The sequence below is a fragment of the Dysidea avara genome, chromosome 10, assembly GCF_963678975.1.
Source record: "Dysidea avara chromosome 10, odDysAvar1.4, whole genome shotgun sequence".
In the NCBI taxonomy this organism is placed as follows: Eukaryota; Metazoa; Porifera; class Demospongiae; order Dictyoceratida; family Dysideidae; genus Dysidea; species Dysidea avara.
In genome coordinates, this window is record NC_089281.1 from 21237957 (window position 1) to 21258033 (window position 20077).

A 20077-nucleotide genomic window follows, 5' to 3' on the forward strand; every position below is an offset into this window, starting at 1 on the left:
TGCAATTATATATGCTTGGACTGTACATGTATATATGATTTTTCACCTTCAGAGAATTTCTAGATCAAATATATATAGGTATATATTTTTAAACTAGTAAATGACAGTCAAAATGCTACTCTTGACTGTTTTATTAGAGTATATGACTGCTCTATTAGAGTATATCAATTTCTTCTCCCATGCATGTTTCAGTTGTGCTACATGCATGCCTATGTATGGGTAGCAATTTCAGGAATGGATTTAAATATTACATATACACATGTACTTCACTAAGAAAGTTTTGAATTATATTTTAAGTGTCTACCTATATAGTTATATATGGAAATATTTAAAAAGAATTATAGGCACTGCCCTCCTTCCCCAAAATCTGCCTCTGTATCACTCTTGTAATTAAGTATACTTGTACAGAAGGTGTAGTCAGTGACCAATAGACTTAGCAACTTATATAAGAGCTAGCTATAGAGTTCAAAATAAAGTTGCATGTGCATGGTTTGTATAATATCCACAGCACCTTTGTGTACCTACTATAAATAAGGTGTATAGTTGTCTGATAAAAGTGTACATGAGATACGCTCAGTAATTTTGCCATGTATATATAGATATATAACATGTATATAAATCAAGTGCACATGCATCATGGTGTATGAGACCACCAATTTAACATAGCTGCCACCATGTATGTAGTTCGAGTGATGTGTTGGTCTGGGACTTTCAAATGCAAGTTTTTGTAGTTCCATTCTTATGTAGTGTGCCAGATTCCAAATTGTACGTATATTATAAGTCAAGCAAGTAGCCTGGCGGCGTCCGCCTTTTACAAACAGGTGGGCGCCGCCAGACTAAGCTATACAAAGTACAAACCGAGATACAAACGTCGAATTGTTTTAGACCTTACAAAGAATCTCGAGTATTTTTAAAAGTCTAAGTGCATTTCATGAAGTACGTACGATATCGTTATTTGTGCTGCCATCCTAGCTCAAGCCGCATTAACGTACATGTTACAATGCGCATGCGTTGTAGCTAACTACAGCGGCGTGCGCTCACCAATAGGTAGGTGCTACGCCATTTCACGTGATGAGTGCTTTTAAAATACACACCTGACCTTTGTTTACATGCCTTATAAGGAAGTGTTCTCGAATAATGTACTAAACACTGCTTAGTTTGACAGCGATTATAGCTTTATCTGAAGAGTTAACGTTTTAGTGTGACTAACTTTTGTTTTACCCACTAAAGAGTTTAATTGTCGGCTGGTTCGAAGAAACTCCAGAAAGCGTTTCGCTTTCTTTAGACCTGTCGTAACCAGGAGGTGCTTGACTGCGCACTTGCAGCCTAGTGAGGAGAGTTGAAGTCCAACATCACAGCCTTATCCTTGAACTGTGGAAAGTTTTCTAATCGTTCGCAATGGAATTCCAATCAGCAATGAATGATATGAACGGAGGGGAACAAGAGCAGCCTACTGCAGAAACTACCCCGGTGGTTAGATTTGGAGAAGTCAGCGAGATAACGCTCCAGGCGGAGATTGCAAACCGCGTGAAGCGAAAGGCGAAGAGAAGGGGACGAGTCCTTGCCGAGATGATGCCCAGCAGCCCCAACGGCAAAGCTCCTGATTCACCGACGAAGATGAAAGCCAAAGTAAAGGATAGGCACTCAAGGACAGGCCGTAGAGGACTACCAAAGAAAGGTGTGTTGTGTTTGTGCAGCCATTGCCAAGCACCCATACATGTACGCTTATTGTTTTTGTTGATCTACAGTCTAGTGGGACTGAAAATTTGTACTAGAGCTACACTGATGTACTGTATCTTTCCCCCCTAAGGCCACGAGACAAGCCCTCAGTACATTTAGGTGGATTTGTTTACCATATCTGGGTAGCTGAAACACTTTGAAGAAGACAAAACACTCACTGCCCATGAAACTACTAGGTTGTAAGCCACTGGTGTACCTCATTGCATGGGTAGAATGTTGGCATACAGTAGAATTCCCTTGTTTATTGATGGTGTGGTTTGTTTACAATTTCAAAGCAACTAAACCAAAGAGTTCACATGAATATAGTTGGATTTTTTCTTTGTTATGGTGGTCCAGCCAGTGATCTAGATGTCTGGTCAGGGTGTTTACCAACTAGACCACGAAGTCACAATGTTTACACCACCCCACTGGTAGGTTGGGCCACAGCTGTTGCCATCCAATTGACAGGTGCTACAAATGAATATTTTTATATAAAGAAATTTAGTAAATGGCTGTTTTGTGTCCTACAAGGAAGCAGGGTCTTTGTAATTCAATATGGGGGACTGGCTTCACTTCTAAGGCTGTAGAGAGCATGTTGAAACAAGTTGAGTCAATGAAAGCCATTTTGTGGCTCAGAGGTGTATGGCTTCATCATCCTGTGCAGTTTTTACTAAATTTTCTGTTTACCTGTTAAACAAGTGCTTTTTTTTTGTTATGTCAATTGTCACCTTGTATCTTGTAATTAACAGCTGATAAGATAGGGACAAATCTGTCCTGGTTAAAATACCACAAGTTTTTTTTAATGGTGAATTGTACAAAACACTGGCTAACTCATTTTGTGGTAGTATTAGGTTTACTTTTTGGAATACTTTCATATTGTCAACATTTGGTTGATGTCACAACACTCTTGGTGTATTGCAATGGGAGGGAAAAGGCCACCTTTAATTCTCTTGAAAGACATTGCTTCCAAGAAGAATCCTTAACATGGCTGGTAGTAGTGCCTCCCTCTTTGTATGTTAATGTCACCTTTGTCAACAGCTCTAGTGTAAATTGCAAGAATCAGTAATAACATTACTGAAATGTCTTTGTGAAGGATGATGAAGAACTTGGCGTGGATAGATCAATATTTTCTTGCATAGATGCCTGACATACACTGATGTACTGCATGTATTCTCAGTGGAATATTATTTGTAAAACTATATAACATGTTATATGGGTGCTCTAGGACTGTGTCAAGGGTAATGCAATCATGCTGATACTGCATAATGTGGTACTTCTTCAGGTGGCGCAGGAGGTAAAGGCACCTGGGGAAAACTGGTAGAAGTATACGATGATGGACCAGCCAGAGACAGTAATGATCCCAACTATGACTCTGAAGAAGAGGTAAGGACTAACAGAGTAAGTAAGGAGCTTTACTGTACCATTATATGATTACAGGAATACGTTGTAACTCCGACACTGCCTGAAATGAGTGTTGATGAGTTTCAGCAACATGGAGAAGAAGTGATTAAGGTGAGCAATATGGTATCTATATAAGTTTGGTTGAAGCTGACAAATGGGACTATGTCAGTGTGGTCCATCACAGGAGGCTTCTCAACGAAGGTACAACCGTATTAGCTAGGCAGGTATTAGCTAGGCAGGTAGGGCTATCAGTTTATCCTTGAAAGGAATGCTTATCAGTTCTTGAATGAATCACCACAACATTAGGCACTAATAAGGAATGTGCTAAGTGGCACATTTTAGTTGTAGAAATTTTGATGCTCTCCATTACAGTTTGTGCATTCAGCATAAGAGATGTGCTGACTGTGGGAATTAGTGTGTGTAATGTTGATGACTTGGTATTATGGTATAATTAGTGGTTAACATTTGTACAACTTCTGTTTTGCTGCTATAGTTTCCCTATAGAACTTTATACCTACAATAATGATTTTGAAATGTACCACCACACTGAGACCTTAGACAATTAAAACACAGAAATTTCAAACCTTTAAAGTGCTAGAATTTGTAACATTTCGTATTATACATTTTTGTTAATACACTACAGGAATACTTTGAACACAGTGATGTTGATGAAGTACTGGTACGTCACATGTTGTACATTGCCTGTAATGTTGTAAAGTAGTCTATTGTATTTCACTGTGTATATGGTGTGTAATATTGTTTACTGTTTGATTATTTTGTCACTTTCTATTTCCACTTGCTACAGATGTCACTTGGCGAGTACAACATCTACTCCTTCAAACATGAGGTTGGTTTTTTTGTGAAGAAAGTTACTAAATTGCTGGTCACTGTAAAGTGTTAATAATAATAAATATCCTTGTAATTAGTTGACAACACATGCTTGTCATGTGTGGGATGATGCAATATTTGGTTTGTTTATGACATGGCAGTAATAAAGGTGTTAACCACAATTTATGTTTTTGTGGTTTAGCTGATAAGAGCACCTGTATGCTGAGTTCACATCCTGTAGGATAGGCTAGTTAGCAATAGCATGTTGAGTGGTCAATTTAAAGACTACCCCAGTGCAGTCACAAGATGGCTTTTGTTTTTTGATTGTACAGCTTTGGTGTGTGGTTTTATACATCACAAAAATTGCATTTTTGGATTTGCTTACATGTGTAATTTTACTTGTAGATCCCAAGGCTTGCTGTTACAATTGCCATGGAAAAGAAGGTATCTATTGCATGCAGTGTAGACATATGTGTGTGGTGTGTTATAGAATTACAACGGCATATGTATGGCATTAAGAACCTGGAGGTGTATTTATTTTATTTGTGTGTGGCACAGATTGTATTTACATTATTGTGGTTGTTACTAATTTGTTTGTTTTGTGACAGCCTGCTTATCGTGAGCTGATCTCTGTGTTGCTATCGGACATGTATGGCACCTTAGTGACCTCTAAGGATATGATGAAAGGTAAACATTCTGTATGTATGTGTACACACTCACACACACACACACACACACACATAAATATCCATACAATTTTCTTGTTAGGTTTTGATGTTCTGCTTGATGAGGTGGAAGATCTTAAGCTGGATACTCCTGATGCTGAAGAGGTGTTATCTGTATAGCAATATACTGACCCATATTCACTGTATACTTTTTACACAGGTACTTGGGAACTTCATTGCTCGTGCTGTAGCAGATGACTGCCTACCTCCAGCATATGTCACTAAGAATGGAGTGTCCTCATCTGCCGCAAGGTAGCAATTCTGTAGTTGTAGTACAAGTGTATATATGTACAGTTAGATTATCTTCACAAGATGATATTGTAGGTGCTTTGTTATATTTGTGATTTGTTGATAACCACACTTTGTGTGGTTGTGTGTATAAGCCCAAAAAAATTTAAATATGGGAAGGATTAATTTCCGAAAGAATGTATCACTTGCATGTGAAAATGTGAGTTATTCCAATTATTGCCCAGTTTGGAACTGATGGGTAATTGAATAAAATTTTTACTGTGCTTTTTTGGCTTTATTAAATGTATATATTTACTTGTAGAGATGCTCTAAAACGTGCTAAGATGTTGCTGAGTATGAAGCATGGTCTGGCAAGGCTTGACAATGTCTGGGGCATAGGTGGTGGTCAGAGACCAGTGATGTACCTCGTCAATAAAGTAATCACCTCATGTGTAACAACACTGATTACATGCTTTCTTGCTCCCAACAGATGAAACTTTTACTGCAAGAGTACCTTAGCTCTGGTGATATCAGTGAAGCTTGTCGGTGTGTACAGGAATTGGATGTGCCACACTTTCACCATGAGCTGGTGTATGAGGTGTGCAAGTGTTGTGTGGTGTGGTGTGGTGTAATGGGATGTGTGAGTGTGATGCAGTTTGAAGTCATTTGTTATTAGTAAATCTTGTCTTGAACTTGTTTAACACTTAAAGTGCCATAGTTTAATGTTGTGTGCATTTTGAAAGCAGACAATTTATATTATTTAAAGTTCCTGGTAATATGGCATACCACAATCCTGGTGCCCCTATTCAACCCATAATGATATTATGTCATGTTTGAACACATGGGACAGAGTTTATCAAGTTAGTTTGTGGGCAAAACAAAGTGAACTGACATACTGTCTCAAGGGTCATTGCTCCTACTCAATTCCTTGGTTCACTGGTTCACAGGGTACTGTGTTTACTCTACCTCTCTCTGTATGACAGCATAGGTCAGTAGTACTTTATTATATTTCAGGCTGTGATGACAGTATTGGAGGCCTATAGCGAGCAATGCCTTGAAATGATGTGCAAGCTTCTTCAACACATGGACAAAGCCACTATAATCACTTCAGACCAAATGACTACTGTAAGACTCTAGAGGTATTATTTGTGTGCATACACATCAAGTTTTGTTCTCGCAGGGTTTCAGGCGTATTTACGATGACATGACTGAAATAGTTCTGGACATTCCCAATGGGTACCTGTTTCTGACCAAACTAGTTGAAAAGGGACATCTCTATGGCTTTATTCAACAACACGTTGTAGACGAACTCCCTCAAAGGTTTGTTATTACTCCAACATTGTAAAATGACACTACAATATAATTTTTACGCTTCATCACGACCAATTGTATGCCCCATTAACTGCTTGTTTAGCACATGCATACAATTTATGTTCTTAATTCTATTTACCTTCCTCCATTTTTCTACATCATAGAGGCCGCAAGAGATTTGTCAGCGAGGGTGATGGTGGTACTATTAAAGACCCCGAGTACTGATCCACACCTCAAGCATCCTACCTCGGTTACATAGTAAATAATTTTTGGACTGGACTGATTTTTGGACCTCCCTTGAAACTCCCTTTTATCAATGATTATCTCATGGTTAAAAAAAAAAACAGTTGTGTTTTACTTTCATCTACAGTTACAATGCTTCACACTTCACATATATACGTATATCATACACCATATCAGGCATCTTGCTTTGTACTGTTATATTGTCAAAATTACTGGTAGTAGAATATAGATCATTCTGTATGTATGATGTAAATTTTGAATTACAGAATTTTCAAACTGAAGAATGTACAATGATGTATTTTGTTTGTAGGGAAAACGGTTGTGGGTGACTGATGAATTGTGAAGAATCTTGCTGTGTGCTGGGTTATTTCTTTCTCTTTTCCTTCTTTGCTTCTGCCTGCTGTATTTGTAGTGAAGAATAAATCTCTTGTACACGCTTTTTACGTTCAGCATCCCTGTAATGAGCAGTATAAACAACAGTGAACACAACTAGCTGGTTCAATGTACAACATGCTATAGAACAGCAAATTTCAGGACTCCAAAGTAGGACAACCAAATACAGTATAGCTTTTAAAGTACGCTACACCCTCTCAATGAGGGACAATTTCTTAGATCCTACAGACCATTATGATTTGACCTAGGAAACAGACCTTTTATGTAACGGTAAAATTCATCAAAATTAGTGGTAGAAGTTTCATATCAGTTGCCATTAGTTTAGTAATATGGCAATCCAAAGAGCACATAAAAAAAATTTTTTTTTTATAAACCGTTTACCAAGCAATCCTATCACAACATACTTTTCCAGTTGTTCTGTTAGCTGCTGATGAGCAAGAAAAGCATTGTCCTTCCGTAACTCCCGGATGGCTCCCTAAAAGTCAAAACAAAATCATTAAACATAGCAACAATATATACACAACAATTTAGCATGTAAAAGGTTTGAAGAAAACATAATTTGGTTTTGCAGTTTAAAAACTTCCATATGAAATTACAGATAATCTGACAACGTTATTTAATATGCTAACCTTTCTTTCCTTTTTGACTTTATATTTTAACTTCGACATTTCTCCATCCTTCTTGTTTCTAATTTTCCTTCTGTTACCCACCTCATACCTACACAAAAAGTAGTATATTATTTCACTGTATTGCAGACACTGAGCAAACAATTTGAGTGTCATCTATAACCCCCTCAAGTGCAATCACTTCAAGTTATGAAATTAAAAATAACTTTTAAGGATTGTAAGTGGTTGCAGCCTGTATTGCGTATTCAATGATAAGAATCCTCAAGGCTTTTAACCATCAATACACACCCAATTGCAATTTTCTATTGGCATTATTTAAAATGTATATTCCATTACCACACCAATAACAACAATGTCTGTACGTACGTTTCGTCAAACTTTGGTTCATAGAACTTTATTGATTTCGGATTCTGTTTCAACATTGTGAGAATTTTCTTATGCTGCGATGAATGCTCTGCAATCAGTGACCTCAGTGTGTTCAGCTCCTCCTGAAATAAAGTATATCGAGTGTTACTGTTCAATTACATTATCTATACACGCATATACTAAAAATGGTCATACAATGTTAAAATAAGATCAGAAGACTGAACATGGTTTAGCTAAGAAATTGAAGCTTGCACCTTATTGCTGTTTCCTCGCTTGGATCACAGCGACAGTGTAGATGATCAAGTTGTTGTCAGTGCCTATGGCGTCACGCCAGTGTAAAAGAACAGGTGTATAAAACAGCTCAGCTTGAGTTGATTGCAATGACGGAGATGAGTCGTGACAAGTTGTTGCCTGAAAACAAGGCATGATTTCATTTCGAATAGACATTACAGACAACGCATTCTACAAGGAATCTTACTCATTAAGGTCCTTGGTCAAGTCTGTCTATATAGTATATTGGAGTCTTAGAACACTCATGCACGCTAAACAGAATTTCCCATGATATCTCTGGACTTGTCCGTTTATCTTAACAAACACAGATACACTGGTAGATTCTATTTCCCATAATCGAATTCCTTTACCCATGCTTATATTATATAAAATGAATGGAGTACTTGTGGCTTGGGTGACAGGTCACCTACTGTTGGCTATTAGACTGCAATATGCTTGGGAGAGCACAGAAAATCAATGATCAACAGTGAGATTTGCAATGCTGATTGAGGTCTTCTACTAGTAAGTCTCTAACTATTTTGAAGACCTGCTAGCTGGCAGGTCTCTTAGTTGATTTTAAAGACCTTGTTAACTTTCAAAGATCAAAGCATATTATGCATTACCTAAGCATATATAGTAGCTGTATGGTTGGCTGTCCATGTTGAAAGAATTAACAAGTTACATAACAGTACTGTATGTAGTTCACAAGAAATAACAAATATGACCCGCCAAGTGATAACATGACTAGTTTGCATAACACATTCAGTGATCGATCACATTGAAACACAACATGCGCAATAAAAAATAATTTTACACATATTTTAATTGCTTCACTAAAACTTGAATTGATAAAATCTATATACCATTGGAATCACCTCTTTAGATGTTTCATTTCTATAACATGAAGTAAACGTGACTCTGTTTATGTTGAGGTTAAATATAACATTATCATCACCATTCTACGTTTCAATGGCCTTCTTACGCTTTGAAGCATGGGTGGATTTAGGCCAAACACTGTACCTTGATGAATTCCCCGGTTCACAGTGAACACACTGAGACAAGTCCCAACTCTATAGCCTGTTGCACTAGTAACCTATTCAATGAGCCCCTGTAATTTATTTTCCTGTACAAATCAATTTTTTTCTCTTCCTGCTGTCTATTGCTATAACTCCAAGAGTATTCACCAGATAAGGCTGAAACTTTAACACCCCACCACTTTTCAGCTACTTGAATTTGCATGAAAAAGATCGAGACACTCTAATTTTACCTCTAAACAACAAAGAAGTCATAAAAAGAAGTTTGAGAAGAATGCAAGCAAGTCAAATTTTCACTTAGCAGGTCATAAATATCCAAAATATCCTTACCCCAACATCTTTGGGTAGCTTCTTACGACTACAGCTAGAATTCATTAAATCACACACAATATAATACTTCATAAATTATATAGCCACTGCTCGTACCTCTCAATGGCTTCAGATACAGGGGCAAATATTTCAGCAAAAGAACACAGTCTATGATATAGTGACACTAGTTTAGTGAGTAAGATGATACAACCTCTGAGGATGGCAGTCCTGTAATAATAAAAATAGACAGTACTAAAATGGTTGAATTGTAATAACAAATATCACATTATTATGTAGACAACACAAGACAATCTGAAATGATATTTAATTAGACCGAAAGCAATGAGTGGGTAGGTAACTAGCTTCTGGTCAGTTTTAACTTTCATACCTTCACATTTAAATACCACACAAGCATAAAAATAAAACAAAAGTCTACATACAACACAGGGTATTCCTGGTATTCCCAGGTGGTCACCCATCCAAGTACTAACCCTGCCTGACGCTGCTTACCTTCAGTGATTGGACGAGAACCGGTGCTTTCAGCATGATATGGTTGCAGACAAACACTATGCAATTGTACTGTCTATACACACTAATATTTGATTCAGAAACAGACCAAAAGGAATATCACAACTTTAAGTATGGTCTCTATTTAGGAACTGTGATATACTACAACAATACAGTAACCAGAAGCAGGGACACAGTCAGTATGCTTACATACAAAACACCATAACATACCACTTTAGCGCGGGCGTTCAAAGGCACTGCTCAGGTTTTAACTCACATATTGCCAGGGCAACATCATGGTAACACGGTTTGCTCATGGCTTTGATGTCCAACCGGTTCAAAGATACAGTACACTTTGACTAGTTATATTGAGCGACACACAGCATTTATTCGGTATTAGCAAGAATAAAATATTAAGATTTTATTGTGTACTCTTGGTGTTAGCTTCTTAGCCAGTAGTTGCAAAATTACGATGAGTTGATGGTTAAGAAACTATTTTTTATGATGAATAATCACTAATAGTGCTGGGCAGTATACTGGTATTTTTACATACCACAGTATGGCTATTAGATATAGTTTACTATATCCAGCATTGAAGGAAACCAATATCTGCAGTTTTGTATGAATTGCATACTGTGGTTTTCCAGTTCGTTGTCACAAACGGAAATGCGATATGCACATGTGCAATAAAAATTCGAACTGCTCATGAATATTTAGGCAGATAAAAGTATCAGTAAAGGGACTCTTCTGTCATATTCGGTTGATTTAATGGCTCACCCCTAGATTATTGGTGTCTACTACGGTATCTAGAACATATTTGCATCACGTGCAACGTTGCTAGTGAGCATGCGCGAAGTTTATTTTTGACAACGGACCGGAAGGTTACTGCGGTTTTCCAGGTTCTTGCAATGCAGGGTGTCATGCGCTACACAAGCATGTACATGCGTAGTTGTTCAACAGTGGATTTTCAGTGACGAATGCTGACTCACAGGACTTCAAGCATGCCTATGCATACAAATCGACAGCCTCAGAACATTTCAGGTGTAGTTAAAGAACTGCACATACTGACACAATATTAGCGCATGACGCTTTGCATTGCAAGAACTTGCAGTACAGTAGCATAGTACTGTAGGGGAAGCCAGACATGAAGACTCTGGCATCTGATTAAGTTATGTGTTGATGGTTTAGTGGTGACTACAAGCCCATGCCCCAAGTAAACATGAACTGCTTGCTGTGTAGTGCCAGCCTACTGTCAAGAGTTCATATGAACTCTTGCTACTGTCTCATTACATTGCAGTAGCAAAATGTATTTGTAACCTGTTTGCCTTGAGCACATTTTACTTGTGGTATTTATCCAACTTGAATTGTAACTTGGAATGAGTTAAAAGGCTTACTGACTTCAAATTAAATAAGTTTGTAATGATTACTACATTCACTACTATCAAGAGTTCATAATATATTATGAACTCTTGCTACTATATACCGCCATACCGTGATACTTTTAGATACCGGATACCATTTATAATTTTTCAATACCGCCCAGCACTAATCACTAATCGTTGGACGAAGTGTAAATGTGTACTTCTCCATTCAAGGGATGTAATTTGTGCAGGTGAGCAAAGGTAATGAATGCAGTAGTAGTGAACACATACATATTTCATACATACATAAGAATTAGTATTAATACAGCGAAAACACAGTGTGTACCTGATAGAAAACTTTGTCACTGAAGATGAACTAGTTAGTTGTTCTAACACACCACACATGATACAAGGTGGTATACTACCAGCTCTGTGTAAAATGTGAAGAAATATATTAAGTACACAGGCAGTACTTGTTCATGCATGATACACACATATACAGCCATGTACACACACACACATGAAATATGTATACATTTTCGACCTACTCATTAAATTTTCTTTCTTCTTCTCGATGAGCCTTGCACAAATCCTCAGCAGCACTTATGACATCATAAAACCCTACACAATATACAGTACACACAGTATGGCATCAATCAACTGTGTACCTTCAGAATCCTTCGCTTCTATTAGACTGGTAGTAAACAGGTCACACAAAAAGTTTACAATTTCAGGAACAAACTGATTAGAAGGTGTCACAAACTGTAACAAATATACATATATAATCACACTGAATCTATACACACACACACACACACACACACACACACACACACACACACACACACTACACACACACACACTACACACAGCACAAAGTACATACCTCAATAAACTCAGCACAAGTTAGAAGACACAACACGGCATCACAGCAGTCATTAACATGATGACACTGAAAACAACAGTAAACTATACAGCTCGGATACAAACAAAATCAAGTTACCTTTTCTTCTAACATCTTTCCCATCAAGAACATAACAGAATGAATAATGGATGCATCATCAGTAGATGCAGAAAACAAATTACGAATCATCTTAAACAAGGTTACCTGAAATACAGCAAGGTGTTAAAACAACACTATCATCTTAGCAGTCTAAAATACACAGTGAAATGAAATACTGTAATAAAACAGTCAATTATAGTAGAACTATGTGACATGCTCTATGAACTTTCATGATGGCTCACTTGTCGTGAACAGCTGGTGAATTCACAAACTGCCCACAAACTAAACTGAACTGTCTAATAGTACTGCGGTTATATACAACTTTGTTCATGACATACTTGTCATGAATGGTTCATGATATATGCTTGGAGCAGTGTTCACAAAAATTCATGTCAAAATTGCCAAGTTTTTTTTGCATCCTACTGTGCATACACTGTAAATACACTGTAAATACATACTTGAGAATGTGACCAACTCTTAGTTTTCACAAACAGCTGGTACTCTGCCTTGAGCTTAGCCTGGAATACTGTAATGGCATTATCCATCTCTTTACGTGTTAACTTCGTTGATCTGTTATTATAAAATAAGTGTACTTCACACATTATAAACTAAAAAGACAAGAAACAGTACATATTGCAATTTTTCTACCAGTTTTTATAACACTAAGCTATACAGTGTTATATGCATGCCTGTCTGCGACCACTACTTTACTGGAAAATCAGGAGAGCCTTGTGACATGTGCACTACACTAGACATATGTACACATAGAGAAAGTCACTTACAAAGAAACATCATCTTCAGTGCTAACATTAAGGACATCATTCACCACCTCTGTACTGGTCTGTGTGGACACCTACAGAAGGTTACAATGAGTGGGCCACTCCAGTCTCTACATGCACTTCTCAAAATGTATACTACACAGCACTATAATTGGAAAATTGATATGCAGCCATACAAATATACATGCCACCCCACTTACCTTTGACTTTCCTTCATGTAGTAACTCTTGAAAGGCTAAATCATAGGGATCCAGCTTGGACTTCACTGATTTGCCACTCTAGAAATAGAAGAGAACAAGTACACAGAAAAGTATGACCTAAATTAAATACTCGGTCAGAGTAATGGATGTGTAGTACCAGAAATCTGTTAAGTGTTTGGTAGATGCTGAGCCCATCCCAGACATCTACTAATTAAGTTTAAAGTGTCTAAACCACAAAGTTAACAATTACTGAGAAAAAAATTAAATGGAACAGAAGTCATAATCAAATACCCTGTAATGAAGGGAACAATTCTGTTGTGGTAAAGAAGTAATGATGTACACAATCACTCAACTGTGACATAACTATAGCCACACAATCATCACTTGTACTGTGGATTGACTGCTGTCCATTTCAGTACTACACACACCAATTAAAATATAATGTGAGGTTTCAATACATGTATTGATGGTGGATATGACAATAACAATAAACACCTTAACCTGCTGATTAACAGATTTTCAAATTTTCAACATAAACATTCTAGCAAAAGTTAGCAATGGAGGCATATTGTTTATCAGCTTACCAGAATTTGTCTATTTACTATTAATAGTGGGTCTGTGCCTGTAATTATTTGTACACTAGACTAGAACTACTTACTGTATAACAATTTCAAAAGTCAGAAAAGAGATGTATCTCAGAAAGACTCAGAATAAATCCAACACAGGGAAAGTGAGGAGATATTTGCAAGACAATAAGACCAATGTCACTTTTTTGCAGGCCATGCAAGTACCTCTCTTTAGAGAGATCCTTGCATTGCTGGAAACAACAACATAGTTATTTTCAGATTTCAAGCCCCTAGGAAAGGGGCAACAAAAAATTATTATTTCATACTCATTATGTGTCCTCCTCCACGGAAATCTTTAGTAAAAGGCGAAAGATTTATTCGCTTTGAAGGAAGACCAGAGTGAATGATAGGCACACCTCACTTGTTTATATACACCTCCATACAGCTAGTGATTGTGGGTTTTAGTTTAACTATACATTTTATTTGATTGTGGGTTATAATTTCAAACTCTGAACATGCTAAATGTATGCACATTACATGTTCACTTACCACTGCTCTTGGGAGAAATGACTGCACTTCCTTCCAGTCAGAATCTACTTTAGAAACTAAATTATCCACCACCAAATGATCCTCCTGCTTCTGAAACTAAACAATATATACTCTCAGCTACACATCAAATTGGTTGCTCTACATTTGGTATAAATACATTGCAGTGTCCACCAACTACATACGCTGTTTCATAGCCATCACATGAAAGGTCACACAGTCACCATTGAAGCAACTATAAATTTCACATCAACTAGGGTAGCACTTTAATGTACATTTCTGATACCGATCCGATCTAGGAAATTTATTACCAATCTACCAATGTTGTACCGATTTGACATCTATTATGTAAGAAGCTTAAGTTTGAGATTATAAAATGCTATGAGAACTACCAGCAACAGATCAGTCTAAGAATTTTAAGTATCATAGAAATAAAAAGTAGTGAAACAAGGGTGGTCACCTACACCTGAAGATACACTGTGGCTGACTTGAGATACTCTACTACAGCATACACAGTTACCCTAATAGAACAGTCACATTTGTATAGTTGTATGCTATAACTAGTATATTTAAAAATTATTAATTTCGGAATCCACGTAGTGAAACAAGAGATGAATGATGGTATTACAGCATAGCTTGGTGGGAAAATCCCTACTTTGGCATTGAACAAAATAATTGCTATAACATGACTATGTAGGGAGAGCTTTGATGTAATACCATCATTCATCTCTTGTTTCACTACTTTTTATTCCTAGGATCCCCACTTCATTTTTTAATTTAAGAAAATATACTAGTACTTTAGTTTATTTTGTAATGGAGCAGAGAATAAGTCTAGTAGCATGTTTGAAGACATGGTAATTAGAAAGATCAGCAATGAATTGGTGGCTTCTACAGAAAATTGGTTCAACCGATTTTGCTCAAATCGTCCAGATCAGCACTGATCTGATACTAGATCAGTAGATTGGTGCATCTCTACATTATTGTCAAATGCTTCCTAAGGTCCCCACAAGATGAGGTGATGTATGGAATGTGTACTGTGTCAATGTACAAGTTTTCTTACCTTCTGTAGTTTAGAATTAGCAACAATTTCGGTCATGATATCTTTTTTACTCTTAGGATGTTCCTCATCACCACGATCTGGTACTTTACTCAGAAAACCAGCAAAGTGTTCCTCTGTATCATCCTCTATGGGTACAAAAAATGCTTTTTTAAGTACCCCGTCTCCCTTTAAACCACAAAGCTGGTAATATTTGAAAGAAGAAATCTATGCCTAACAAAACAAACTGAATGAAACATTTTCCACTTTTTAAAAACTTTCTGGCTAAGTAGTAGGGCTGGGACAAAGCTTCGAATGTTTCGGTGGTTCAAAGGTTAAGTAAACTTTGAATTGTAAAAGTATCCTTCGAAGCTTTGTAATGCACTCATTGTTTACAAAAGAATTACAAATAAACGTCGTTGTCTTCATTGCAGCTGATTATTGATCTTGCGCGATCAATGTTCATCTCTTCACGAGTGCCACGTCCACTTTTAAACCTAACTTGTTATAGCCTTGACACACCTTATAAAGTGATAGATATTTCAGGAAAAACATCTGTTTAGCCATTATTTGGTGTTTACCTATGCATGATTGCAGTATAGCGGACAAGCCAATTTGCAATCAATCGATCGCGTCATTCAGTACTCCTGCTATGCACTTTCCAAATGCTTGCAAACTTATTAAATAGGACTAGTAAGATAAAACTTAAGAAGGATGCTAGTAAGTACAAGAAAACCTGTAATTTGAAAGCTAACACCGAAGCTTCGAATGTTCAAACATTTTACAAGCGAATATTTGAAGGTGAATTTCAGTATTCGTCCCAGCCCTACTATGTAGTATTAAAACTGGCACCTTCACTATCCATAGCCACTGTTGTGGTGACCACTTCATCATCATCATCATCATCTAAGTCATACAATGACCTCCCATGATGGGTGAGCTCCTCGCTCTCCAAATTGTACATTGAAGACTTGTCCAGTCTGTGCTGTGTGGAAAACATACAGCAATAATCAAAGACTCGAAATATTAATTGCAGAGCCTTTCTCTGTAAACAGAGGTAAGTGAAGTACTGAAACATCGGGGCTCAAGAAGACAAAAAATATTTCCTATAGAACACACACGCCCTATAAAATTTTTTAGGGACTTTTTCCAATCTTTAAAAAACAGAGGGGGATCAAGCCTCTTGAGTTTCCACTTACCACTGCCTCTGGTAAAGATATGTATGGCAGGCTACTAGAGTACAAAAGGGTTACTACAACTACCGTACGACAGGAAATTTGACAAAAGAAAAAGTTGATGAATCTCACACTTCACTAGCTTTGACAAACTAAACGTTGACAAAACAACTCAAGAAACCATAAATCTAAACACGTACTTTAAAAGGCGCTAATGGACATTTGAATTAGAAATATTATTGGTGAATTTTAACTGACTCGTCAAATTTGTCAACTGTTTCTTTTTCGTCTGGGGAGTATGAAAATCTCCCAGTTTCTACAATTCTTTGGCAAATATATTCAACAGAAACTATAGTACCTTCTTTTGAAATGCAAATCTTTGCAACATCTTCTCTTCGACAGATAGTTCTTCATCATATTCTCCAAACCGACGATCAACAAATTTATTAGACTATTAAAGAATAATGAAAACTTATTCACAAAACAACAACACATCCTAACCTTATTTCTCTCCTTGTACTCTCTCAGTAGTGTTTTCTTCCTCTAAAAAGAAGGGGGAAAAAAACAATTAATGCTCTAGACTGGGTAAAGACTGCATTGATGGATTGTATTAGTTAGAGTGCTCTCTGGTCATGTGTGATACTAAACATAGTCTCCTATGATGTAATGCTTATATCACACACACAACAGGACACTATTTCTTGAGAACAAAAAGTTTTAGAATTCATGCATGCATGGATGCAAAGAAGTAGCGTTGGAAAATAGTTCATACATAGAAGTGTTGTGTGGTCTTTAGGATGACTTATACTTGTATGTCTAGTATTGTCTACAGTATTATAATATTATAGAATATAATAACTATACCCAGATGGTATGGATAGACCCATGGAGCCCATAAGCGGCACATTATGGCACTAATGGGCTCCTGGTAACATCAACACAACATTTTTGCACAATGTACAAGCATTCCCTAAGAACCACTATATGATAAAACAATATTTGCACATGCACAAATGAATACAACATTTGCATGGCCAAGATTTACACCTGCAGGTTGGCTGCCAAAGATCAAGTTTGTGTGTTTGTTTTGTCTTTCCACATGTACAACTTTATGAGTAAAACGTCTTAATTATGCTAGTTACAGTACTACATGATAACCGAAGGCTCCATAAGAGCATGAATTAAACTTTTGCAACGCAGAGCTTGTTCTGATATTTATAATCGTACTACATTTTCTCCATTAAAGCCAACTCAAGGCTCATGCTCTCTAGTTTTCAATCACTATCTCCCACCATTTGAAGAGCCTAGCTAATGCCCATTCCACCATCCTTCACACCAGTGCGAGGCTGCGAGCAGTAGTACTTGTGACAATACTATCTAACATGGTGAAAAACTCAACAGCCAGCCAGTGCAGGGAATATGTGACACGTTGAGTAAAAACTAACTGTTTCACAAAGTTCTATTTTGCAATATAAATGTATTGAAATAGAATACATGTGGTACATAAAAATTTACACATTTTAATCCCTTTGGTATGCATTGAAACAAAGTTCAAATCAAAAAAACCTATACATCATCAGATTTGCCTTTTCATGGGGAGTACAAAAAACTTTTGTGTTCGTATTCGTACAGTCACTACAGTGTAAGACATGCGAGTTGTGGGCACTTAATTTATAATGCGGTAGAAATAAAGTTTACCATCGTCGTTTCATTGTTGGAATGGCCTGCACAGAGACGTACAGGGAAAACACTCTACCTTGATCGATCTGCCAGTTCATGGTGAACAGACTAAGCCAAGCCTCATCTTCGTAGCTTGTTTCAGTCATGATTTATGACTGATTAAATAAGTATCTGGAATTTATTTGTTGTATTGTTGCTGTACAAATTGAGTTTATTCCTATTCCAACTGTCTAGCACTATAACTCCAAGACTATTCACCACAAAAGGCTAAAACTTTGGCCAACCACTCCTTTTTAAGCAGAGAAGCAATAAAATGGAATTCAAAGAATAAACTAAAACAACTGGTTTTTGCTTAGCCGGTCACATATGGTGAAAAATTGATGCAATGTTTGCAAACACACCCGTAAGGCCAGGCAAACTTGATTACTTGTTTCTCATCCCCACCCGCATCACTTTTTTTATCCTACTGCCTCAAATTTCATTGTTGCTGTTATTGATCACACGCACACGTATTTTGATGCTGAGAAGGCTGGCCATCATTTCACAGTACAGAAAACGTATCTATTATGTACATACATTAAACTACAAAGAAAGTCAGTCTGGGGAGGGGAACCACTCGCAGCAATTCCGAGCCATAAATATTCTTTGGGAAGCCATAATACACTGCCGTGAAGCATCATCCAGAACTTTCCTTAAAGCTGCTTTTTGACACTAGTATATCCTGGTGTATAAAATATAACAGGTTCCATAAGTTCTTTACACAGATGATAGTGGCCCAAAACACTAACTTTGAGAGTTTCGTAATAGTTGCAAATGTTCAAGCGATCCAATTCTGCTAACAGTTGTTAATACTCTACCTTGTGCTGTTTATGTGATCTGGCTGACTGAAGACGGTGTTCTGAATCCAATGGACAGGTCAACTCAAGTATTAAATGCGATTGAATTACTATTATTAATACTTGAATTAGTGGCAGTATTATGAATAACAAGGTCTGGACGATAAGGGGACACCATTATAGCTGGTGGTGACTCACTGGCTTGTAGGTTTGGAAAGTCAGCAAAAACTCGAATAAACAATAGATACTGTAGCACCAAATTATGCCGGTAAGTGTATCTATTCAGGCAGTGCCTTTACAGATAATTAATAATACTAATACTATTCTGCATAAACAATTATTTACAATTCATGTGTACTGACCTTGTCAATAGCTTTGGATCTAGATAAACCTGGCCTGCCTATACCATCACGTGCGTTTTTTTGGCCAATCACATCATGTTTCTTTCTGTTCCTTCTTACTTCAAACGGGTTAATGGCAGTTTTCGCCTTCTTGGCTGTTGCCACATTATCAGGCCGACTTCCTTTTCTCTTACGATTTACTGGCATTGTGATCTTTCCGAGGATCTTTCGTGGTCTCTTTGGTAGCACACTCTAACACTCAAAGCAGCACGTGTTAGATTCGATAATTTCGATTGTGGGTTTGATTTTTTTTGTTCGCCTTTTCACCAATAATTTTTTTTGGTCATTTGCCCGGACTGCTGCTGCTGCTGCTGCTGCTGCTGCTGCTGCTGCTGCTGCTGCTGCTGCTGCTGCTGCTGCTGCTGCTGCTGCTGCTGCTGCTGCTGCTGCTGCTGCTGCTGCTGCTGCTGCTGCTGCTGCTGCTGCTGCTGCTGCTGCTGCTGCTGCTGCTGCTGCTGCTGCTGCTGCTGCTGCTGCTGCTGCTGCTGCTGCTGCTGCTGCTGCTGCTGCTGCTGCTGCTGCTGCTGCTGCTGC

The 20077-nt window shown here is 37.5% G+C and overlaps 2 protein-coding genes, 1 non-coding gene and 1 pseudogene across 5 annotated transcripts; 1 reads left to right on the top strand and 3 right to left on the bottom strand.

The window, feature by feature from the left end:
- Positions 1-1097: 1097 nt before the first annotated feature.
- On the top strand, positions 1098-6739 carry LOC136268113 (programmed cell death protein 4-like). The gene is made up of 14 exons (XM_066063345.1): positions 1098-1678; positions 3002-3102; positions 3157-3231; positions 3764-3799; positions 3926-3967; positions 4354-4392; positions 4557-4635; positions 4717-4778; positions 4834-4925; positions 5224-5338; positions 5392-5499; positions 5916-6026; positions 6082-6221; positions 6377-6739. The coding sequence occupies exons 1-14, from the start codon at positions 1399-1401 to the stop codon at positions 6435-6437; spliced, it is 1341 nt and encodes a 446-aa protein (XP_065919417.1). The 5' UTR covers positions 1098-1398; the 3' UTR covers positions 6438-6739.
- LOC136268112 (nucleolar protein 14-like) lies at positions 6492-19776 on the bottom strand. Of its 3 annotated transcripts, none has more exons than XM_066063342.1 (20): positions 19505-19776; positions 17128-17169; positions 16985-17077; positions 16304-16436; positions 15476-15600; positions 14419-14514; positions 13304-13381; positions 13107-13177; positions 12783-12894; positions 12325-12429; positions 12208-12273; positions 11990-12083; positions 11870-11942; positions 11668-11751; positions 9571-9681; positions 9475-9508; positions 7841-7962; positions 7478-7565; positions 7253-7323; positions 6492-6910 (listed from the first exon to the last, which is right to left on the bottom strand). In XM_066063342.1, exons 1-20 carry the CDS (start codon positions 19688-19690, stop codon positions 6820-6822), a joined length of 1875 nt encoding a protein of 624 aa, XP_065919414.1. In that variant the 5' UTR covers positions 19691-19776; the 3' UTR covers positions 6492-6819. The 3 variants fall into 3 exon arrangements, with proteins under 3 accessions (XP_065919414.1, XP_065919415.1, XP_065919416.1); XM_066063343.1 differs by having other exon boundaries at positions 16304-16431; positions 19505-19603; XM_066063344.1 differs by lacking the exons at positions 6492-6910; positions 7253-7323; positions 7478-7565; positions 7841-7962 and adding an exon at positions 7969-8157.
- Positions 9887-10014, bottom strand: LOC136237379 (5S ribosomal RNA; annotated as a pseudogene).
- Positions 14155-14272, bottom strand: LOC136237385 (U5 spliceosomal RNA). Its single transcript, XR_010692450.1, has one exon. It is a non-coding gene; the product is annotated as a U5 spliceosomal RNA (small nuclear RNA).
- Positions 19777-20077: the final 301 nt, after the last annotated feature.